The 24,735-nt window shown below is 46.5% G+C and overlaps 1 protein-coding gene across 1 annotated transcript; it reads left to right on the forward strand.

The window, feature by feature from the left end:
- The first annotated feature begins 1,621 nt into the window (after positions 1-1,621).
- On the forward strand, positions 1,622-21,678 carry LOC133629264 (Ig heavy chain Mem5-like). Its single transcript, XM_062019919.1, is given in 9 exon segments — positions 1,622-1,679; positions 1,979-2,284; positions 2,606-2,618; positions 7,061-7,119; positions 19,623-19,664; positions 19,667-19,891; positions 20,491-20,553; positions 20,864-20,980; positions 21,540-21,678. Coding segments are annotated over 8 exon segments (882 nt in total). The 3' UTR covers position 20,980; positions 21,540-21,678.
- The last annotated feature ends 3,057 nt before the right edge of the window (positions 21,679-24,735 follow it).

The raw sequence follows: 24,735 nt of genomic DNA on the forward strand, positions 1-24,735 counted from the left end.
GCCCGTGCAGGAAAAAGCCCCCGTGATCCCTTGTGCCCTGCAGCGCTGCTCCCGAGGGCCACCCCCAGCGACTCCTGGAGGGCCGCCGGCCCGGCGCTGTGGTAGTTTGAGCCTGGCTGGATGCCAGGTGCCCACCACACCGCTTTATCCCCCACCTCCTCAGCAAGCCAGGGAAGGGGAGGAAATAAGATGGGAGTCTCGTGGGTTGAGATAAAAGCAGTTTAATAAAGAAGCAGCAAAGCCGCGCGCGGGAAGCAAAGCAAAAGCAGATAAAGCTGTTCCTCTCCACTTCCCATCAGCAGCGATGTCCGGCCACCTCCCGAGAAGCAGGGCTGCGGTACGCGTAGCGGTTGCTTTGGGAAGGCCAGAAATGAATCTCGCCTCCCCTTCCTGCTCCTCTCCCCCAGTTTATATTACTGAGCTGACGTCAGAATATCTCCTTGGTCAGCCTGGGTCAGCTGTCCTGGCCATAGTCCCTCCCAAGATCATGCCCACCCACAGTTATTGGTGAAGGTGGGGGAAGGAATGCTGGAGGGACAGCCCTGATGCTGTGCGAGCGGTAGTCATAATATTGATATCAACAGTAAGCACAGCACTGCAGGAGCTGCTGTGGAAAGTCACTATCATCCCAGACCCACTACACATGGCAATTGCAAAAACTTTCTCTTTACCCACCTCAGCTTTAGGGTTGGCACAGGCCAAGGAGCAACAGCAGTGTATAGGATCGTTTAAGCACTGTGCCTCGATCCCTGCAGGCAGGGGATGGGAGCGGGGCCAGGGCGGGCTAGGGGTGCAGGGCACGGGGAGACACCCGCGAGTTGCCGCTGCCGGCTGACAGCCCGTCCCTTGCGCAGGGCTGTTGGTGGCGCGCAGGCGGGGAGGAGAGGGAGGAGTAGAGAGAGAAGCCCATGATGCCGCTGGCTGCCCTTGCCGCCAGGGCACGTTGCTGGCTCACGGAAACTTTGGTGTCCACCACAACCCCGAGGTGTTTCTCTGCAGAGCTGTTTCCAGCTGGGTGAGCATGGACTGTCCTGGTGCTTAGGGCTGTTCTGCTCCCGGTGCAGCAATGTGTCCTAAGTGCTTGTTGAGCTCTGTGAGGCTGCTGGCAGCCCACTGCGGCAGCCGGCTGAGGTGCCTCAGGCTATCAGCAGCACAACCCTGCGCTGGATCAGCCGCTCGTTGCAGAGCGCTGTCACCCGCACATGTGCTGAAGGCAAATGCTGTCCGTTCCCGCACGTCTCCCCCCGCCACATCTCTGCCGCGGCTCTTAGCGCCGATCGAACGGAGCAGCCTTTTGATGCCGTCGGGTCATCTGCAGCACCGTCCCCTCGTTTCCTGCAGCTCTGAAGCTCGCCAGCACCGTTCGGCAGGGGCTGAGCGTGTGCGCAGGAGCGCTGGGGCCGAGCAGGGGGCCAGCCCGCGCCGGTGCTGTGGCGCCGCCCCTTCTCCTGCGCGGAGGGGCCCTGTCGCCGGGGGGCCGGGCCGGGGCGGCCGTGCGGGCTTCGGGCAGAGGCGCGGGCGCTGTGGCGGCGAGGGGCCGAGGCGACGGGGCGGGCAGCGGCGGGCCCGAGCTCGGCTCCGCTCGGCTCGTGTGCGGCCCCGCCGGGCCCTTGTTCCGCCGATGGCGGCCGGGCCGGGGCCGTGGCTGCTGGGCTCGGGCTTGGCCTTGGGGCCGGCAGGTGAGAGGCGGCGGGCGAGGAGGGCGGCGAGCCCGGGGCGGGGGCAGCGGCAGCGGGAGGGAGGGGGACAGGGAGGGGGAGAACAGGGAGAGGGACGGGTGGAGAGAGAAGGAGAAGCCGGGAGAGGGCGAGGGAAAGTGAGAAGGAGAGAGGGAAGAGGGTTCGGGTGCGGGGCTTGCCCCGCTGTTGCGGCTGTGTCCGGGCCGGGCGGGGGGCGCTGGGGCGGCGGGTGCCCGTCCTCGGGCCGTGGGCGCGCCGTGCCCGGTGCCCGCGCTCTCCGTCCGTCCGTCCGTCCGCAGGCGTGTGGGCGCAGCTGAGGCTGGTGGAGGCCGGCGGAGGGCAGCGAGCGCCCGGGGACTCCGTGCTCCTCTCCTGCCGCGGACACGGCTTCAACTTCGGGACATGCGCAATAAGATGGTACCGTCAGGCACCCGGAGGCAGGCTGGAGTGGGTGTCCTTTATCTCCCCTAGTTCATCACTGATTCAACATGCACCGGCAGTGAATGGTCGAGCCTCTGTGTCCCGGGACAATTCCCGGTTTAGGACAGCTCTGTCTCTAAGTGCCCTGAGCCCACAGGACTCTGCCCGCTACTTCTGTGCTGTTCGCACACACAGGGACGGGAAATGTAAATGAGCTTCATCAGAAACCTCCTGGCACTGCCCCAACTCTGGGCCTCAAAACTGGGGACTGTTCCCACACTTTTTCAGTGCTGCTCCCCGGAGAGTTGTGTAGTTACAGCATCAGTTTTCCAGTGTTGATTCTGAAAGGGTCATTTCAGTTGGTTTTGTCCCTTTCTGTCCTGACCCTTCTGATTGCCATCTCCCCATGTCTCAGGCTGATCCTTACCCCTGTCACACTCCATAACCTTTTCGCCTTTGTAAACAGTTTTTGCTGTTAGCTTTGGTTCCCACCCAGCCATGGCCCAGCTGGTGGGGTCTGTAAATAGCCTTGCTGTGGTTTTGGGCATGGCTCAGGCTCACTCAGTCTAGCCCACAACTTAGCTGCCTGAGGACTGGGTAGAGAAAATGAGGGAAATACAGTGTCATTTGGAAGCTTTGGAGCAGAATAGGGAATTTGTGCTTTTTTTTCCTAGATCTGAGACTGTAACAGGAGCAAGGGACAACTTGAGAGCTGTGGGGCCATCTTCAGAATCCCAGCAGCAACGGCGTGCAGTGCTGCTCCAGAGGAAACTTGGGGTGGCCCTACAGCACATCTCTATTTGCCCAGAGAGGTTTTGCTGCCAGGTGAGTTGTGGTAGTTTAGACCAGTGTCCACCAAGTCATTAAATCACTCCCCCTCCTAAATGGGACAGGAAAGAGAGAGAAATAGAACAAAGCACTTGTGAGTTAAGGACAGAGAGGTCACTCAGCAGTGAGCGTCACGGGCAAAACAGGGAGAAAAGGTTTGATTATTACAAAAGAAGAGCAGGGAGATGAGAAATAAAACCGTCTGAAAAACCCCTCCCCCCACCCCTTCTCTGCCCAGGACTCCCCTTCCTTCCCCCCAGCAGCGCAGACCATGGGGCTTGTGGGCAGTTCATCACAGATGGACTCTGCCGCTGCTGCTGCTCAGGGAGAGGCCTCCTCACGCTTCCCACTGCTGCACTGTGGGGTCCCTCCCACTGGAGACAGTCCCTCACCAACTGCTCCAGCGTGGCTCCTTCCCACTGGCTGCAGCTCCTCACCGACTGCTCCAGCCTGGGGCCTGCCATGGGGGCAGCTCCTCACACCCTGCCCCAGCGGGGGTCACCCACCGCCACAACAGTCCCACGGGGACAGACCGCTCCAGCCCGGGGCCCTCCCAGGCTCACAAGCGCTGACACAAACCTGCTCTGCACGGGCACCTCCCCACAGGCTCCCAGCTGCTGCCAGGAGCTCGCTCCAGGATGAGCTTCCAGCACAGCCACAACCTCCTGCAGGCATCCACCCGCTGCAGCCTGGGCTCCTCCACGGGCTGCCAGTGGGTCTCTGCTCCCTGAGGACCTCATGGACTGCAGGGGCACAGCTGCCTCACCATGGTCCTCACCACATATCACAGAGGAGTCTTTCTTCCAGTGCCTAAGCACCCTCCTCCCCCTCCTTCTCCACTGACCTTGGGGTCTGCCCAGATGTTTTCACATTCTCCCTCCCTGTGGCTGCTGCAGTTTTGCAACTGACCAACAACCTCCCTTCTCAAATCTGTTCTTCACAGAGGCGTTACCTCCATCACTGGTTCTGCTGGCCACACTATTTCTGACCCAAGCCTGGAATCTATTGGCGTTTTTGGGCACCTGGGCACACCGCTGGCTCATGTTCAGCTGCTGCCAATTAACACTCATGTCTTTTCCCTCTGAGCAGCTTTCCAGCCTCTCTGTCCCAGCCTGTAGCACTGCCTGGGGTGAGTACAGTGACCAAAGCTGAGGCAGGGAAGATGTGGGCAGAGCTGATCTGTGGGCAGAGAGGCAAGAGCGAGCGGCTCTGGCCACGTGTGCTGCCGTGTGTGTGGTGATGTTCCCCATCACAGGTAAGTGAAAGGGTTGATGTTTCCTGGGAACTGAGCTTGCCCCTGTGCTCTGCAGGGCTCTGTGGAGCTGTGCTGGCTGCTGCAGCCTGACCTGCCCCTGGCTCCCTTCCTGCCATCCCCGCAGGGCACAGCAGTGTTGGACATCTGACCAGCCTCTGCAGAGGTGGGATGGGGATGCACCAACCTGCTGCTCACTCATCTTGTGGGCTGGTGGTGTAACTGGGGCTGGAAACTGCTCATGGGGCACTGCAGCCCATCTTAAAAAAAACAGGTTTCAGGAGGGCAGTGTAGTTGTTCCCTACTTGCCTGTGAGAGGTCCTTGTCCCTGCTGTGCTCATTCAGAGCCATTCCAGGGGCAGGAGAGTGGATTCCTCACCATCCCAGCTTGGGAAAGAAAGGGCTTTGTCCTTCAGATGCACTTAGTGTTTTGAATGGGAAAATCAGAAAAAGCTCCTGTCTGACACAGAAGAGGGGAAGGTGTTGCCTCCTTCCTGGTGCCAGCTCTATTTCTCTGCTAAACTTTTTCTGCTGAGTTCACAGAGAACCATTTAGTTCTCCTACCAGTCCAGTGTCTGATGCTACACCAGCATCACTCCAGTCTTTGCTCCTTGGAGTGATCAGTTTGTTGCTCCTCACTGAAGCAGACAGACACTGGCCAGGTGGGCTCTGAGCAAGATGAAGGAACTGATTGTGTGGGAGGCTGATGGAGTCATCAGCAAACAGCATCTTGGGGAAAGAGACACCATGGTTTCTGGTGCCCCATGGAAACAGGGTGTCACTTCACTACCCTGTTTCTGCAGCAGCAGAGGGCTGAAAAGGGCACAGTGCTTGCAACACAGGCAGGGCCAGAGCAGACCTGGAAAGAGGGGGGTTAAATCCATCATGGATGGTTGTTGCTGGCCTCAAGGCAAGGCACTTGCTACACCTCTCTGAGCTGACTTTCCTGGCAAGGGGCATAGAGGTACTGCAACAACTTGTGGGAGGCTGTGATGGCAAGTGTGTTTCTGTGGCCACCCAAAGGGAAAAGGCTGTTCAATTGCATCTGAGAGCCCAGTGACAAACTGGGTGTGTTCTCACTGCTCTGGGAAGACTTGGCAGCAGGCAAAGGCTGTGAGAGAGGCACCTGGATGTACCCAGGTCTGTTACAGGAGGCATTTAGAGCTTGTTCTCTTTCTTCTGCCAACATTTCAAGAGACTGAAAGTATCACATCAGACATCTCAACATTTTCCTGGGAGGAATGAGGGAATAAGGAGGAGAAAACACTTAAACACAATAAAGAGTAATTACAACAGTAATGCAAATAAACACGGAGTGATACAGTGGGGAACCACTGTATCAGTGGGGAGTCACTGATTTGTGAATAGGATGAAGTAATGCTGTTTCGTTTTGTGTCTTAGAACTGGGTGTGAAGATGCAGAGACTGCTCCATGATCCAATTAAAAAGCCAGCTTTGGTCAGTCATAACTAGATATTTCCCCCTTCAAGCTCAGCCAAGGGCTTAGGTAAATAAATAATAGCCCACAGAATAGCCAACACTGTGGTCAAATAATCTAGCTCACAAGAGCAAAGAAACTGAGAAACAAAAAAAGGTGCTGGAGTAATTGGGAAAATCCTTCCAAAACCCTTATAAAAATAACTCAAGAGATAGTAAGAATCAGATACCTGAGTGCATAAGCAGCTTTAGCACATCAAGGCAGATTCCATCAAACCACTGTCAGCTAATCCAAAGGAATGTTTTAACAGTTCATAAATGTGATGTTTGTTATTTCCCGTGAAAACAGGTTTTGAGACCATAAATACTGGAAAGTCCAGAAAGAGTTAGGAAATTTAGAATGAAAGTAGTTAGAAATTGGTAAGATTGGGGCAACTGGTCCACAGATGTTCTTGAAAGTTTCTTCATTTGCTGCATCGTCAAGATGAAACATTCTTGAACTTGGAGGAGTTAATCTCTGAAAATCAAGCAGCTCCAGGGCCCTCTTCTTTCCAAGGCCATAACCTATGGGATTTTTCTAAGCAGGAGAGCCCAGATTCTGCTCTCCTGAAGTCCAGGGCTCCAGTCCTGCTTTTCTGCATTGTCTTCTCCTCTCTGGATCCTGAGCTCAAACAGTGCACAATAAGTCTGCGTTTATGAACAATCATTTTGCCTGCTTCCTTGTCTCAAACCAGCATAAAGACTTTCTAAGGCACTAAATGACCCTCAGACACCAACTTTTAGAGCCCAGATAAGAGCTCAGATAAACTCCTGAGAACTGAAACCAGGTTCAAGGTGAAGCAGATTGTCATAAATGCTTTGAGATAGCACTAAAAGTGCTGGATTTTCATGTTTCTTCACTGTTTACTGATATCACATTTCTTTATGTGGTGTATTGCATCAGAAACCACTCAAGAAGTCACATGACTAGAATCCAAATTCTGAGTAGTAAAGAAGCAGGAAGTGACAGTTTTTTGCAATGAAATCTATCACTGTGGTGGCTGGGTCACCACAATGATATAAACAGCATAGGGTCCTGTACAAAAACCTAGAGGAGGAAAAAAGGCAACATATTTTGGGGAAAAAAGAAGCTGAGTGACTGAAATGATTAAGGAGGCAAATGCAACATTCTTTTAATATTTCTGTTTATCCTGGGAATAGAGCTCAAAGGGTCTCTAAAAGGTGGACGAAAGGTAGAAGCTGGAAATTCTGTCCTCACTTTGAAATCATTGAACTATTTCATTATTGTTTTTCCCTTTCCAGTTTTGGAAGAAAATGTGGATCTGGAAATCCTCATGGGATTGCACATGTGGATGATTAGGACAAATATCTGGCTTTTCAACCCCTGTTCTTACAACATTTTTGAATACCACAAGGAAAGAGTGATTGACTGCAGTAAGTATCAGCAGTGTGAGGACAGATAAGCTTATTTTTGGAAGTGGGACGACTCTCACAGTTGAGCCAAGTAAGTGTCATTATGTTATTTGTAAAATGTTGTTAATGTGGAGGAGGATGAAGGAATCTAACAGTTTGGGTTCATTGTAAGAACTTTCTGCTGTAATAATCACTCTGTCCAGGGTTTCCAGGTGAATCCTCAGCTTGAGCCTGCTAAGGAAGGCTGCCTCTATATATTGCTATTGCTCCATCATCCCCAAGCACTGGGTGTGCATTACTTCATAGAATCATAGAATCACAGAATGGTGGGGTTGGAAGGGACCTTTAGAGATCATCCAGTCCAAAACCCCTGCAGAAGCAGGAACCACCTAGATCAGGTCACACAGGAACATGTCCAGTCTCCAAGGAAGGATCCTCCACACCCTCCCTGGGCAGCCTGGGCCAGGGCTCCCTCACCTCACAGGAAAAGAGATTTTTCTTATATTTAAGTGGAACTGTTTGTGTTTCAGCTTCATCCCATCACCCCTTGTCCTGTTGCTACTTACTATAGAAAAAAGGGATGTCCTAACCTCCTGATACCCACCATTGAGATGTTTGTAACTATTGAGATCCACTCTCAGTCTCCTCTGCTCCAGACTAAACAGCCCCAGGTCCCGCAGCCTTTTCTCGTATGAAAGATGCTCCAGTCTCCAGATCATCTTGGTGGCCCTGCACTGGCCTCTCTCCAGCACTTCCCTGTCCCTCTTGAACTGAGGAGCCCAGAACTGGACACAGGACTCCAGATGAGGCCTCACCAGGGCAGAGTAGACAGGGAGAAGAACCTCCCTTGACCTGCTGCCCACACTCTTCTTGATGCATCCCAAGATGCCATTGGCTTCTTGGCCACGAGGGCACATTGCTGGCTCACATTACTTAACGTGTTAACTGGATAGCAATTTGGCCCAAATTTCCTGTGAAGTGTCTTACCCTCCAGTGGATTTTCACTGAATCATTTTGAGCAGGAATGAACAACTTAGTCATGAGTTGACAGTGGAGAGATGTTTTCAGATGGATCTTTAGCTCTCTGGTATAAGAAGTTAGTTTTTGACACTACAGATTCTTAAGGGTTGGAAAGGACCTCGATAGATCATCCAGTCCAACTCCCCTGCCAGAGCAGGACCACCTAGAGTAGAAACACAGGAACTCATCCAGGTGGGTTTTGAATGTTCCCAGACTCTACAACCCACCTAGGCAGCCTGTTCCAGTGCTCCCTCACCCTCACAGTGAAGAAATTATTCCTTCTGTTTCTTTGGAACCTCTTATGTTCAAGCTTATACCCATTGCCCCTTGTCCTATCATTGGACATTACTGAGAAGAGCCTGACTCCATCTTCCTGACACCCAGCCTTTATGGATTTGTAAAGATTAATGAGGTCACCCCTCAGGCTCCTCTGAAGAGGAGATGAATGGAGCATGGCAGTTATTTTGTTATTTCTCTTCATGTTTAGCTTTAACATAAGTGACACTAACACCACATTCATAGTTTCACCAGGTAAATAATTCCACTGGCATGGAAACAGAGGAGAAAGGAGCTTAAATATCCTTGGGCTTAAATTTTCACAGCTGCCTCATGTCTAAGACTGCTTAGAATGAAAGAAAATTGGCTGTGAAGTTGCCTAGGCTCTGAAAATGCAAATGTGATGAGCAGGGATTATAACAAGCCTTAGTTCTTCCCAGCTCTATTTGGAATTTTATGATGTAAAGAATAGGTGGATGTCACCCCAAGGTTTTTTGTGGAAGTATGAATAATGGGGCAGGAGGTGAATTTGTTAAGTAGATCTTCGTTATCCTGAACGTCCAGGTGCATACCTTAAGACTTGTTACGATGCTTTTAGAGGTCTGCATGTCCTTAAAGTGCTGCAGAAATGTCCCATGTAATGTTACGTCTCTAAAACATCCTGCTCTCCTTCCAGAAAGCCTTGGGACTCCCTTAGGTGCTGCCTAATATCTGTCCAGGTCTGTTGGGTGTCTTGCATGGGAATAAATGTCTGCTTTGGAACAATTTAAGTCCATTTCAAATTCCAAAGGGCTAAAGGAATACAAAGTTATCATTCTGGAGAAAGATTTGTTCCTCCCAACCAGCAAATCCTCAGTTGCAAGTGTAGGGCCAGACAAAACTGCCAGATTCCATTATTTTAACATCACTCTACGTTGATTGGAAGATGATATTTGCTTGTTTGTTTGTTGAAAGAAGCAAAATATGCCACAGAGAATAGTAGAATGTGGCAAGAGGAAAACAAAAGACAGGGAGAGGGAAGACTGAGCAGTGGTGTTGCCATTTCAGGCATTCACAGAAATGCTGGTATGATGCTCTTGTTTCTCACATAAAGAGTCCTGTATGTACATAAATCCCTCCCAAAAGCAAGCAATTGTAGGGATTTGTGTATGTGTTTTCAGATAATGCAAAATAATGGGGCTCAGTTGATGCTTTTGGAAATAATTCTCTTTATCAACCACAATTGCACTGTGTACATTTGCTCCTGCTGAAAGTCTTACCCAGTGCATCATGCCAGAGAAGCAGCTTGCTAGTATATTGACTGTTTAAAAATGCTGGAGATGAGAAAAAATGAAAAGCCTCTTCTCAGATAACAAAGAAACCACAGGACTAGCAGACTCTGGCAGAACCATGTTACAGCACCTGGAAAGGAAATGCATGTGGGAGGAATAGCAAAATGAGCCTTTTTTGATTGACATGTTTAAACTGTTAGAGCTGCGCTTGTTTTTGGGAACAGCACTCAACTGACTGTGGAGCCAAGTAGATGTCCTTTATGTACTAACCTTGTCTGAGTTGTAACTCACACTCCCTAATGCCTTAAAGTAGCTACTTAGACTGTAGGCTTTCTATCTATTACATTCTCATATGCAGTTAGATGATTTAAGTATTAAAGTCATGCTTTGACAGTTTAAAGGGAAATAAAGTTTCTGTGCAGGCTGACATTTAAGTCCTTAAGAATTTCTATTATGTCAGAATGAGAAACACAGCACTGAGACGAGAGAAGGATGGTATACAAAAGCATTGAATGGAACCTTATGAACATTTCTGTACTAGTTTAATCATAGAATCACAGAATCACAGAAGGTGGGGGTTAGAAGGGACCTTTAGAGATCATCCAGTCCAACCCTCCTGTTGAAGCAGGTTCACCTAGATCAGGTCACATAGGAACATGTCCAGGTGGGTCTTGAAGAGCTCTAAGGAAGGAGGCTCCACACCCTCCCTGGGCAGCCTGGGCCAGGGCTCCCTCCCCTCACAGGAAAATAGATTTTTCTTATACTCAAGTGGAAGTTTTTGTGTTCCAGCTTCATCCCATCACCCCTTGTCCTGTTGCCACTTACTATAGAAAAAAGGGACGTCCCAACCTCCTGACACTAAATTATTCAGAGTTGGGGTTAAACTGAATAGGTCAACTGAATTCAGTGAATGTTTGATTCCTGTTTGGTATCTGTTTGCTGTAGGTGAAGCTATGTCAGAGTACTACTTGGCTTTCACCTCAGTTGTTCAGTATTGGGGTACCGGTGGCAAAGAGAGTAAAATCAAGGCCCCTTGATCAAACCTTAAAAAAGTGTCCTGTATTGAGAAAAATGTTACACCTGAAAGATCTTTTGACCACCCTGCAAGGCAGATGCCATGCAAAATTCAAAGCCTAATGCACCTCTTTTTAGCAAAGAGATCCATCAGCATGCTCCTGACAAGCTGGACATGTAAATCTTTTCTTGTCTGTCTAACCAGCCTTCATAAGCTGAGCTCTGGCTGGCAAGGAAGCACGCTAGATGATTCCCTTCAGTTTCTTGATTTTATCAAAATTCATGTTGCTAATCTTGTCCTGACATTTGTATGTGGAACCAGCCTGGTTTCTCCATCTATGATCTGAGGGCAAAGATATTTTATTTTTCAAGAAATCACAATGATTTGTTGGCTACTGAATCATTTTGAGACCACTGTTTCCTGAAAAGACATCTCTTTCAAGTTTAAGCAATCATGTTTCATTACTTGTATGTCATAAGAAATTCCTTGAGAAGGCTGCTGCTGTGTAGTTGAAATTAAGGCTTCTGCAGTTGTGAAACCTTTATCATTCGTGTGTGTTGCTTGGAATTGGGAACTGAACTCTAAAATGCCTTCGAAACTGAAAAAGAAAAGTATATAAAAGTTTCAGAGTAACTGTTATAAATGAGCACAATGGGCCATTTAAGCCAATTAAAACCAATTTATTAATACAGAAAAGAAAAAGCAAAGCACAGCGCTGGGCGACAGGGGGAGTCACCGCTCCACCAACTGCCGCACCGAGAGTCGTTCTGTTCCTCCTTTTATACTCTCCTTCACGTCACCCCTCCAGCGTCCGTCCGCGCATGTCCACCCAGTTGCTAGGGGTCGTTTTCTGCCTCCGGCTGATCGTTGATGAAGGCCCCAGTAGTCTTCCTTGGTGTCCTCTGCTTAAGTCTGAAACTTGGAACAACTTGTAGTTGATTAGTTCAGTAATGTTTATCTTTTGCGGTTTCTCAGTTTCATAAGCTATCACAAGGTTGCTAGCCCTTGGTTAACTATTTACAATATATTCTTTCCTATTTCTAGTGAACAAAAAGGTCATGTTCCCATTACAATCCCCCCTTTTTCTATTTCACTCTTTTTGTTCACTGAACCTGGCGAGCTCCTTTCTGCTGAGCTCCAAGTAGTCCTCTGCGTTTTCACTGTTTAGGGGTTCATATTTCGCCTTAACAAGCATCAGGTGTGCAGCCTCCAGTCTTCCCTTTACTATGTTTATCAGTTTGTTAAATATACAGGGCCCAACGGTTAATATTAAGATAAATACTATTAGAGGTCCTGCTATAGTCGACAATAGCGTTGTGAGCCAAGGAGAATGGTTGAACCAGGATTCATACCAGTTTTGTTGCGCTTCCCTTTCCTTTTTACGTTTTTCCAATTGCTTCCTGAGCTCGGCCATGGTATCTATCACCACTCCAGTGTGATCTGCATATGTGCAACACTCCTCTCGTAAGGCTACACACAACCCTCCTTGTTGTAAAAACAATAAATCTAAACCCTTCCTATTCTGGAGCACTACTTCTGATAAGGACCTTACTGATTTGACTAGCCCATCTATCGCCTTTTCGATTCTACTCAAATCTTCATCTACTGAGGCTCTTAAGTTTATCATACCTTTTTGTTGGTTTATTAAGGCAGCTGCTCCTGTTCCTATTCCCAATATTCACAAAAAAATTCCCCAGGGTAGTTGCAATATGCCTTCCCTGGATTTGATGCTGGGCACATATAGAACCCTACCTTATTCTTACAGGGCTGGGTCTGGATAATGTCACACAGTTGACACCTAAAAGAGGGGGCCCCCAAAGTTGTAGTTGTTGCAATGACCCGTTGATCTTCCCATCTGATAAGTGACCATTTGAAGGGTTCATGGCTTGGTACATTGTCTCCTAGCGCTTTCCTGATCAATAACCATATCATCAACATCCCCATTAAAGTTGAGTAAAATCCACTGCCAGTATGTGTATGGTTAATTAGTCTGTTCAACTTTCCCATTCTTCTAACCCGAATCCTCTCGCCCCTTTGGTCATTGCCTGTAAGCTCCATGGGGTTCCGTCCTTTCACCAAGTATCCCTCTGCCTCGCCCGTCAACTAGTTTGCTGCTAGTTACGAGGGTTATTATCTTCTCGGCAGCAAGGATCCTTTTAGGGATGGAAGTTACATTCCTCTCGCTCTTTGAGAGAGTTCACAGGGAGTTGCACCTGCAGCTGTTGGTTCGCCCACGGCTTGACCCTCGCGGGGGCCGAGAGGCTGGTTAGAATAGTATTGCCAAATTCAAATAAGAGGCCCCAATCCCGGCTTTGAGGCCTCGGATTGAGGTTATGCCCAAACTATCCCTCCCAGTACGGTTGGCAAGTATGGGCCCTCCCTTTTTCTGACAGTGGATCTATCACAACTTCTTACAAGTTTTAACTTGTACCAATTTTAAAACAAAAGTTCAGCAAGCTAAATAATTAACAAAAATGCAAAAGTTAGCTGTTAAAAATTCAAGCTCGGTAAATAGGGACACAAAGTCAATAATAGCTTTCGCTGGATTCTTTCCTGGTTTGCTGGTGACAGTCTTTCCCACTACTTAAGGGGCAGGGATTTATAATCGTACCGTCTTTCCTTCCTCCAAGTCTATGAGCTTTGTTCGGACGTCCCTGGCGTAACCTTAGTTAATACCAGCTTTAGGTCGTCTGTTGGTGTCTTTACTTTCCACTGAGGAACTGGACACTCTGGGAAGTTGGAAGGGTCTACTGGCCCTTTTATTCGGCTTGCATGAGTCCACCCTTTCTCGGCTGTTCTTATGGCGGTGTCTGTGGTGAGCAGTGTTAAATAGGGCCCTTCCCACTTCGGTACTAGCGGGTTTTCCTTCCAACTTCTGACTAACACCCAATCTCCGGGCTGCACCTGATGTAACACAAGATCCAAAGGAGGTCTTTGGGTCCACATTCCTTTTTCCCATAAACTTCTCCTATACTTTGCCAAAATAATTAAATAACGATTCAAAATTTTGTCATTAATATTGGGGTTTGTTTGTACCTTCTCTAAATTGTAAGGCATTCCATATAATATCTCAAAGGGAGATAACCCCGTATCGGCTCGTGGTTGTGTTCTAATGTTCAATAGGGCCAGTGGTATACACTTGACCCATGATAATTTAGTTTCTAACATCAGTTTAGTTAATTGGTTTTTTTTTATCTCTCCGTTCATTCTTTCGACCCGCCCTGAGCTCTGAGGATGATATGGGGTATGTCTTTCCCACTTTATTCCCAACGCATTAGCTAAATCCTGAGTTATTTTCGAAGTGAAATGCGGCCCTTGATCCGAATCTATGGTCTCGGGTACCCCATATCTCAGTACTATTTCTTCAAGCAAGATTTTTACTACAGTTTGGGCAGTCTCTCTGGTAGTTGGGAATGCTTCCACATAGTGTGTGAGATGATCCACCATCACCAAAAGATATCTTGTTCGCCCCACTTTAGGTAGCTCTGTAAAGTCAATTTGTAGGCTCGAAAATGGTCTCTTAGCTAAGGGTCGACCTCCAGGAGGTAATTTCCGCATTATTCCCCCTAGTTTTGAGGTCCGTTCCTGTTTGATGGCCTTTTAGGTGTACTACTGCAATTATCAATTGCTGGTGAACTAACCCCTTCCCTTGTGAGTTAATTAATCCTCGTTCTTCCCATAATTTTCCAAAGGTGTGTACTACCCCAAACCCATATTTAGAATCAGTATATATCGTTCCCTCCTTCCCCTTCAAAAGTTTTAAAGCTCTAAGGATGGCATACAATTCGCAGGCTTGTGCTGACCAGGACTTATCTAAGGCCCCTGATTCCACTACTTGTAAGTTTGTGCCTCCGATGATAGCATAGCCTGATTGACGTTTCCCTTCTACCACCCGGGAGGATCCATCTACAAATAACCTTTCTCCTTCGTCTAACTCTTCTTCTTCTAGGTCTGGCCTAATCTTAGTTTGTTCTTCAATAGTTATCAAACAATCATGTATCAAAGGTGTCTCTTCTACATTCCCAAACAAAAAGGTAGCCGGATTCTGAATAGCAGTTGTTTCTAAGGTGAAATTCGGTGCTTCTAATAAAATTCCCTCATATTTCATAAGTCTAGTGTCTGATATCCATTTATCTGCTTTTTGCTGCATCACGCTCCTGATATTATGGGGAGAGTAAACCTTAAGATTGCTGTTAAAGGTAATTTTCCTAGCCTCTTCGACTAATAAAGCACATCCAGCTAACATTTGTAAACACGTAGGCCATCCTCTGCTTACAGGGTCCAGAAGTTTCGATAAATATGCTACAGGTTTCCTCCTATCTGCCCATTCTTGGGTTAGTACTCCAAAAGCAATCCCTCCCTCTATATTAACAAATAAATAAAAAGGTCTTTTTAAATCAGGGAGGCTTAAAACTGGGGCATGCATCAGACTCCCCGTTAGTTCCCTCAGTTTTTCTGTGTCCTCCTGAGTCCATTTCATCCACCCATCCTGAGTCAGCTTTTGGTATAAGAACCTGGCCTTACTACTATAATTCTCAATCCATTGTCTACAATATCCTGTTAAACCCAAAATTTGTCTAATTTGTCTCTTGTTTTTAGGTATTGGTAATGATAGGATAGCCTGCACTCTTTCTGGGTCCATTCTCTTTTCACCTCGTTTTAAATAGTGCCCTAAATATTTTACTTCTTCTTCCACAAACTGTAGTTTGGCTCTTGAAACCTTTAATCCTTTAAGTCCCAAAAAATTTAAAAGTTTTATACTTTCTTTTCTTACCGCTTCTTCATCTTTTCCTGCTATCAATAAATCATCTACATATTGTATCAAGGTTATCCCAGGTTTAGTTTGGTAATCCTCCAATATTTGTTCCAAAGCCTGCCCAAATAAATTAGGGGACTCTGTAAAGCCTTGGGGTAACACCGTCCATCTAAGTTGTTGTTTTCTCCCTGTCTCTGGATCCTCCCATTCAAAGGCAAAATAATCTCTACTTGCTTCATCTAAAGGACAAGTCCAAAAGGCATCCTTTAAGTCGATTACACTGTACCAGTGGTTGTCCGGGCTCAGTTTACTCAATAGAGTATAGGGATTAGCTACTACTGGAAACCTAGCTATTGCTCTCTTATTTATTTCTCTTAAATCATGTACTAGACGATAAGACCCATTTGGTTTCTTTACAGGTAAAATTGGAGTATTATAAGGGGACATACAGGGCTCCAGTAATCCCTGCTTAATTAGCCGGTCGATTTCTGGTTTCAGCCCTTTTCTCCCTTCCAAAGACATTGGGTATTGTTTTATTCTTACTGGAATTTCTGGATTTCTAATGGTTACCTTGAAGGGAGTAATTTCTAATCTGCCGACATTATCAGGATTATACCACACTTCGGGGTTGATCTTCTCCTCATCCTCCAATCTCAAGGGGCACAATTTAATCTGGATCTCTTGTTCCACCACCTTGATTTGAATACCTAATTCTACAATCATATCCCTTCCTAATAAGTTGTAATCTGATTCGGGTACTAATAAAAAGTCCCCAATGCCCATTTTGGAGTCTGATTCTACCACTACCTCTTTTATTATTTTAACTTCAAACGGTTCTCCTTTTGCTCCCACTACCGTGACAGTTTCTCTAGATAGTTTACACCCTTTAGGTAATGACTGGAGTGTAGATCTTTCTGCTCCAGTATCAACCAGGAAGGTAATGTCCTGGCCCTGGGGACCCACTTTCAATTTTATCAAGGGCTCCCTTCGATGTTTCTGGGTCCCCAAGAGGTAGAGCCCCTGACCCCCCTAATCCTCCTTAAACTCCTTCTCATCCCTGATCCGCATCCGACATTCCTTCTTAAAGTGTCCTTTTTTTTTTTTTTTTTTTTTTTCCGCAATAAAAACACACCTTCAAGTCTGTTTATCTCGCCCATTCCGTCTTGGTTCCCTTTTGCCTTGCTCGGGTTTCCTATCCATTTCTTGACTTTCGTTAAAAGCTTTATTAATAAATATTCTGTCCTCATGGAACAGATTCCCTAATCCCTTGCACAATTATTGTCCTGAGATCTTGCATATGCACTCTATGGGCCGGGTTCTGATGGTCCCAATTAGGGTTTTGTAACAGCCATTTTGTATCTGCTGCCGGCCCTTGCGCGTGCTGCATATCCCAGATGCGCATTCCTTCCCTTCTGATCCTATTTTTCTCTTCTGCTGTAAATAGGATGTTTAATATAGATTGTAATTCCTCCCAAGTATATATGTTGGTTCCTAAAAATTGATCCACCCGCTCGGCTACTCCAAGCAGATCCTTTAAAAGGTGTCCCATTTCTTTCTTAAATTTCCTAACATCGCCCAAACTTAGGGGCACCAATATAAACCCTATGCCGGCCTGCTATTCACCCAAATATTTAAGGCTAGCCTTTTCCAATCCTTTTTTTTTTTTTTTTTTTTTTTAAAAAAAAAAAAACCATTTATAGGCCAAAACACTTTTTAGAGATTTCCTTCCCTCCAATAAATCATTGTGGCCTCATCCTTGTCTAGTGTACCTGGCGCCAGGCTTTCCTTAGGTATTGGAGGGAGTTTTACCTCGGCAGGGGGCTTACTCTTCCCCTGTCCCATTCTTCCGGAGTGCTTTCTTTCCGCGCTCCGGGATCCCACAGGGGCTTACCCTTCCCCTGTCTTATTCTTCCGGAGTGCCTTCTTTCAGCGCTCCGGGATCCCACAGGGGCTTGCCCTTCCCCTGTCCCATTCTTCCGGAGTGCCTTCTTTCAGCGCTCCGGGATCCCACAGGGGCTTGCCCTTCCCCTGTCCCATTCTTCCGGAGTGCCTTCTTTCAGCGCTCCGGGATCCCACAGGGGCTTGCCCTTCCCCTGTCTTATTCTTCCGGAGTGCCTTCTTTCAGCGCTCCGGGATCCCACAGTGGCTTGCCCTTCCCCTGTCTTCCGGAGTGCCTTCTTTCACACAATCAACTTTCGCTTCCCCTGGTTCGTGGCCCAAGCCCTCGCGGGTCTGTGGGAACCGCACTACTGAGGGTCCGCACTCACTTGGAGAGTCTGGCTGCCAGCTCTCCTCTCATGCACATCACACAGTCGCACTCCGGGATCCCAACCCCCGCCCGGACGGATCCCGTAATACTCACGCGCCCTGGACCGTCGTCCCGCGTCTTCGTCCGGACTTTGTGCACAAAACTTTTAAGGGGGTTCCCCGGGCCCTTAATTCTTCCGGAGTGCCTTAATTGCACTCCGGGATCCCCTTTGCTTTCTCTTTTCTTTCTTTTAGGGGTTCGTCGGTCGGGGTCGAGGATGGATTTCAAGCACCGGGGCCACCAAATTGGTGGGGCGCCCCCCCTAATGACTGAGAATCCTCCCCTACGGCCTCCGATCCGAGTCACGGCACCAAGCTTGTTATAAATGAGCACAATGGGCCATTTAAGCCAATTAAAACCAATTTATTAATACAGAAAAGAAAAAGCAAAGCACAGCGCTGGGCGACAGGGGGAGTCACCGCTCCACCAACTGCCGCACCGAGAGTCGTTCTGTTCCTCCTTTTATACTCTCCTTCACGTCACCCCTCCAGCGTCCTTCCGCGCATGTCCACCCAGTTGCTAGGGGTCGTTTTCTGCCTCCGGCTGATCGTTGATGAAGGCCCCAGTAGTCTTCCTTGGTGTCCTCTGCTTAAGTCTGAAACTCGGAACAACTTGTAGTTGATTAGTTCAGTAATGTTTATCTTTTGCGGTTTCTCAACTTCGTAAACTATCACAAGGTTGCTAGCCCTTGGTTAACTATTTACAATATATTCTTTCCTATTTCTAGTGAACAAAAAGGTCATGTTCCCATTACAGTAACTCTTTGGAAAGATGAGAGAGCAGGGATTTCAAATCCTCTGAAAGCTTATCAGCATCTTTTAAGCTCTTTCAAAGCTCCAATGCTCGGGCACATTTGTCATGCCTTGAAGTTTGTTGGTTTCTTAACACTAAAACATTACCTCTGAAGGTTATTACACTAATTTAAGGAAGCTTGTAAGAAGATTTGTCCATGGACATCAGAAGTTCATTGGCCTCGGGTTGTTCTTCCCTTCAAATCAGTTTATTATACCAATTCTGCATTATACTTCTAACTGCCCCTGGAGCTGTGGAACAAACAGTATGTCACAGCAGATGGATGAGAAAGGTCACACTTTTCAGAACAAGCAAAAGAATTTTTGTTGAACCAAGTACCAGTGTTACTCTTTTTCATTGTCTCCCGAATGTGTCGGAATAGCTCACAGCACGTGCAATGTCTAGTGAGGAAAACTTTCCCCACAGCTGAAAGTTCTTGACCTTGTCAGGAACTCCTGGAGAAGTGGAGATCCACAATTCACAGACTTCTGATTGCTTCTCTCCTACTTCCCCATCTTAGAGACAAAAGTCGTTCTTGCATCTGAGCATTTGTTCTAGAAAAGATCAACCTTGTCCCCCAGTCCAGCAGCAGCACTTCATTTCTGCAATGTCATTCATTGGGGTAACTTTGCACAATAGTGAAGCAACAAACTGACATCTCTTTGTCCTGTTACTCTTGCTGTGGTTAAACCTTTTAGCCACATCAGGAGAAGATTTGGGGGAGGGGAGGGAGAGTTAAGGAAAACCAGTTATTCTCCTGTGTCTCTGGAATATGCAAGACAGTCCTTGATCAAAGTGTTATTTTTAGGAATTAAATTGTTGAGAAAGCGGTGTAATTTGACTCTTGGAAGGGAATAAATAAATGTTCTCTTCTGGTTTGCAAGTCCTTTACTTATAAATAAAAAATGAGCTTTGGAAAAAAGGAGGCTTAGAATCCTGTGAACTGAAAGCTCCCATAAAACCCCCTACTCTCTGCCTTTGATCTGATCTTTTAGAAGCAGCAGTAAGAAATAATGAGGAAGAAAATGCAGTTAGTCATTGATAAAGCCAGGAATTAGTCACAGCTGGAATATATATGAACTTTAAGTGACAGCACCTCAGACAAGTTGGCCATCAAACCAAATCATGCCCAAACAATGCTTTATTTTTTTTACAGACAACATAAGGAGTTCTGACCCACAAGTCATTGTGATGAAGTCGAGAAACTGGAAGAAGATGGCAACACCGAGAAAGTAGCTTGTTTGGCAAGGAAGTTCTATACAAAGAATGTCATCTTGGAGGTGTCCTCTAATGAAGTCATATATGAGCAAAATACCCCCGTTTTGACATCAGAAGGGTTGTACGATACCATTAAGGTGGTCAGTGCAACAAAAGGCACAGAGGTGGCTTGCACAGCCAAACACGATGGCAAAGAAGCATTGCTAGGTACAGTTTTGTGGTACAGCTGCAGCTTATTTCTGGAGGCAGCATCTTCTGATGCTTGCTGTTTCTCCTGCTAGTGAGTGCTGTGCTGGGTAACCAGCAGAAATGGGGAAGACATCTGGTACATGAGCAAGTGGAGATGACAGATGTTTAAAAGCATAAACAATCTGAACTGTTTAACAACTTGGAGTTACTTTTTTTGGGAGAAAAGTAAGGCACAGTCTTTTTTAAAAATGCACATTTAGTTATGACTAAATAGTTTCCCCCTGGAAGCAAACATCTTGGCACAGCCTGAAATAGCCTTTGTAAGCACAGCAAAAAGTTACAGTGGTGGGATTTTGTTTCTTTTTCTTGAAAAAGGGGATTGATTTTTTTACTCATTCAAACACTAAACCCAAAGCAATTCAATAATTCTTCTGTTTTCTGCAAATGCATGGAGAAATCTCCTCCTCTTCATTAATCTTAGAATTAGTGAGTGGTCAGCGGAGCCTCAGGCTGTACTGCCCACGTGTTCCTATGGGAAGGGTCATGTGAACATTTTGTTTAATCCTTTTAAAAATGTGACTATCATTTGTAACATTTTTTTTATTATCATGCTGCAGAAAAGGAGGCTGAAGAATCAGTAACAGGGAACATTTGCAACACCACAGACATCTCTATGCAAGGTTAGTTACCTAATAGATTGTGAAGATACATGACAATGTTGGTGGTAAATGCATGCAAATCTATTTTCTCAGGGGTAGGGGAATCAAAATACAGCTGCTTTAAAAGGCAGCTGGTTTAGCAGCAGACAAGCATCGTAAAGCAAAACCCAGTGTAGACAGACATCCTCCTCCCATGTTGTTGTCATGTATCTCTGTCATCTTCCCCTGAATCGATAACCTTTGGGTTTGGTTTTTTTCCCACTTTCTGACAGTGTCACAATATCCAAATCTAGACCATGATCTCTCTCATCTTTTCTCTATCACTGAACAGATGCTGAAGGGGAGAAAACAAACATGCTCTCTGTGACTGTGTTGGGCTTGAGAGTCCTGCTGGCAAAAAGTATTGCCTTCAATGCACTCATGAGCATCAAGCTGTTTCTTTTCTGAGGTAAGGAAGCACATAGCTTGATCTATAGAAATACTGGAAGCTCCTGCCAGGAATGACCCCTTGTCTTTTTGTAGTTCTCTGTCATTACACCTGTTCACCTGCTCCTGCTCCCTTTAAATAACTCTTGTAGGTTTCTGGGAAAAAGCACAATGCTTATCTAAACCTCATCCCCAACAACAACCAAAAAAATCCACCTGAAAATCGTCCCATTGTCACTCCCAAACCACCAAGAAAACAGCCCCTTTCATATCCAAAGCTCAGTTCTTGCTGTCTGGTACCCAGATTTTCTTTGCAGCAAACTTTCTTTGCCAGAACAACTCAGGTATTACCAGAAGTGCCTGAGAGAGATCTCACTGACTGTTTCAAGTGGTAGAGCACAAAGCCTGGAGAAAAATGAACACAAATAAGGGGTTAAAAGCAAGGCTCTGAAAACACTGACATGTGAAGTAGTGGGAGGAGAGAGAGGAGAGGGGAGGCTTTTTAAATTAAGGTATACAAAGAGGCACAAAAGATAGTCCAGGTTAAGCTTTGTGAGTGTCTGCCTGTCTTGATCTCACAGCTGTCAGACAATGGCATGTAGCCCCGGTTGCATTAAAGGGCCGATGTGGAAACAAGGCAGCAGCACTGTGAAGAGCAGCTGGAGAGCTTGTCCCAGCAGCACAACGGGTCAAACGGCCAACGCCAAATCTACTGACAACAACCACGCAGAAGACAACAGAGCACCCTCCCCTTCAGACCTTCCGTACTGCCGAGTCCTGCCTGGCTAGTGGATTTCATTTCAAGACTTGTAGCTGCTTTTGCTGTTTCTTTTTCTCTGTGAACTGAGGAGACTGTATTTTTTCTTAACCCCCTGCTAAGTAGAAGTTGATCACACCACTGTTCTCACTTCTACACAGCAGCATCCAACCTGCCTCTGACTTGCGGAAACAGACTCTGTAACTCCAAGAGTGATAAGGAAGGATGTTTATTCGGCACGGTGGGGGCAGGGGGTGTATAAACTTGCCCACCCGCCTGGGCAACTTGCTTGACTTATATTTGTTACAAAGTCACAAAATCATATGGTGACATTATCCACCTAGACAAAGACACAACCTGTCCCCGATTTGGCATGTAAATTAGGTCTTTTCTTCCTTTCCTTTTCGTGGTGTCTCCCGGTGATGGTCTTTGGGGCCTCGGGAGATGAAGGCTGATAAGTGCTGAGGCTTTCTCACCCCTGATCTTTGGGCAACTTGAGATATCACTTGGCCCCTTGCAGAACCGGTTTCTGCCCTCAAGGAAGTTGGAGGACCCGGGAGGTTGTGTGAGGAGATAACCACGACCTTTTTACAGCTCCTGTGTGAATTTATTTTGTCTGAAAAAATAAGCTTGATACTATTGCGATAAGTTAGTATAAGGTTTATTAGTACATGTTAGTATAAAGCTCTGCATCACTTCAATAGCTTTGAAAAATCCAGTCCTCATAGATATATGACCCTTTAAAAACAGCATTTACAGGCATGTTGCATTATTGATGTATTACTGCTGAGAGAATTCAGGCAGAGTAGATGCTATTTATAGCTTTAATGATTTTTAGATAGCTTTAGCATCAGCAGTTTTATAGTGTAGATGAGACCTGTGTTGGATGTGAAGTGATTCAATTCAACCAGATAATGTTCAGCCAAGGAAGTGTTTCTTTATTAAACCTGCATTTCTCCTGCAAAATGTGTGGCACACAGCAGTTTAGGCTACAGAAGTGGTGACCAAAAGAAAGCTTTACTAAGCCTAAATGCTGTGGTTTGTTCTGTGCTTTTTCTTATGACTTTGAGATGGAGATTGCTGAAACACAACTGACCTAATGATCAGTCAGAATAGAAATTCAAATGAGGTCTGGCCTTTCTGATGCATCTTTCTTTTGCATGGTAACAGAAAGGCACATGTCTAAGGAGCAATCAGTTAGAAGACAGTTTGATATGAGTATGAGGAAGGAAAATGCACATTTCAGAAAAAAAAGCATCCTGGTTTTTTTCCACTCATTGAGACTAGGAACAGGCCAAGAGGAATTAATGTAAGGTGGTGTGATGGAAAAACAGTTTCCATAGCAACTTGGTTATTATTCAAAAGACCCCAACATACACATCCCCCGACTCATTTTCTCTCGCTAGCAACAGACAGGATGCTGTGGTCAACCTTATGACTAAGTTACACCAGGCAAAAAAATCCCCCTTTGTTTGAAAAACAAGTTAACCACATCCTGAAGGGGAAATAAGGTTTTTCATATATTGACTGTTCTACTGCTGGCTTTAAGACAGCTTCTACAGAGTGCATAGCAAGGTCAGTTTAATTAAGCTTTTCCAGGTTAGTCAGTCCCTACACACACCTAGATGACCCTCACTGTATGAAGATAAGTGAAATGTGCATGACAAACTCAAAACCAGCATAATACTTTAGTTCATCCTACAACCATACTGTGTATCAGGGGAAGCCATTCACTAGCAGATTGTTTTGATCATGATTTTGTGGCGTCACCCTGAACCTTTTTCTCTTGCACTCCACACTTTGCAATCTCTCAGGCAAGACTCAGATTGGGAGTACCATTTCTGTGTCTCCATGAAAACCATGGAATGACATTTTCCTGGATAGTTCTCAGGAGTCGAAATGAGATGCAAAGAGATGATACAGCAGGTGAGTCACAGCATCTCTGGGGGACCGTGGGCTTTTAGCATTGCAGCTGCTGTTGCAGGACTGCCATGGATGTCAAATGACAAAGAAGACACGTAGGCTCTAAATCTTGTTTGAGCCTGGGAGGGCCCCGGCCTGGAGCAGTCTGTCCCTATGGGACTGTTGTGGCGGTGGGTGACCCCTGCTGGGGCAGGGTGTGAGGAGCTGCCCCCATGGCAGGCCCCAGGCTGGAGCAGTCGGTGAGGAGCTGCAGCCCACGGGAAGGAGCCACGCTGGAGCAGTTGGTGAGGGACTGTCTCCCGTGGGAGGGACCCCACAGTGCAGCAGTGGGAAGCGTGAGGAGGCCTCTCCCTGAGCAGCAGCAGCGGCAAAGTCCATCTGTGATGAACTGAGCACAAGCCCCATGGTCTGCGCTGCTGGGGGGAAGGAAGGGGAGTCCTGGCCAGAGGAGGGGTGGGGGGAGGGGTTTTTCAGACGGTTTTATTTCTCATCTCCCTGCTCTTCTTTTGTAATAATCAAACCTTTTCTCCCCAAGTTGAGTCTGTTTTGCCTGTGACGCTCACTGCTGAGTGAGCTTTCTGTCCTTAACTCACAAGTGCTTTGTTATATTTCTCTCTCTCTCCAGTTTAGGAGGGGGAGTGATTTAATGACTGGGTGGACATCAGGCTAAACCACCACAAGTAGAAGCACAATTAAAAATGTCCTGATGTTGGTAAAATTTAACAGCACTTGAAATGCTATTGAGAGTGGAATGTAAACCAGCTCATCTTATCTAAAACATGATGTTGTCTTTATGCAGTGTCCAGAAGAAGAGATTTTTCAGGAGTTAGCAAAGTAGTTTAGATTTTAACTTGAAATCTAGATGTCATCATCATTATAATGGACTATTACACAGGAAAGCAAAGTAACTTTCTGAGCAGCTTGGCTATAGAAGTTACTCTACAGTTAAACTAAATCTAGCAGAGAAATAACCATGATGATATTTAGACAAAAATGAAAGTCTTTCAGACATCATAAAAAGTAAAACCCAAGTCTATACAACTAGTCAAAGCCTGCAACAAAATGACTTGAACTTGCAGAAAGCTGTCATGTCAGAA

The sequence above is a fragment of the Colius striatus genome, unplaced genomic scaffold, assembly GCF_028858725.1.
Source record: "Colius striatus isolate bColStr4 unplaced genomic scaffold, bColStr4.1.hap1 scaffold_35, whole genome shotgun sequence".
Lineage (NCBI taxonomy): Eukaryota > Metazoa > Chordata > Aves > Coliiformes > Coliidae > Colius > Colius striatus.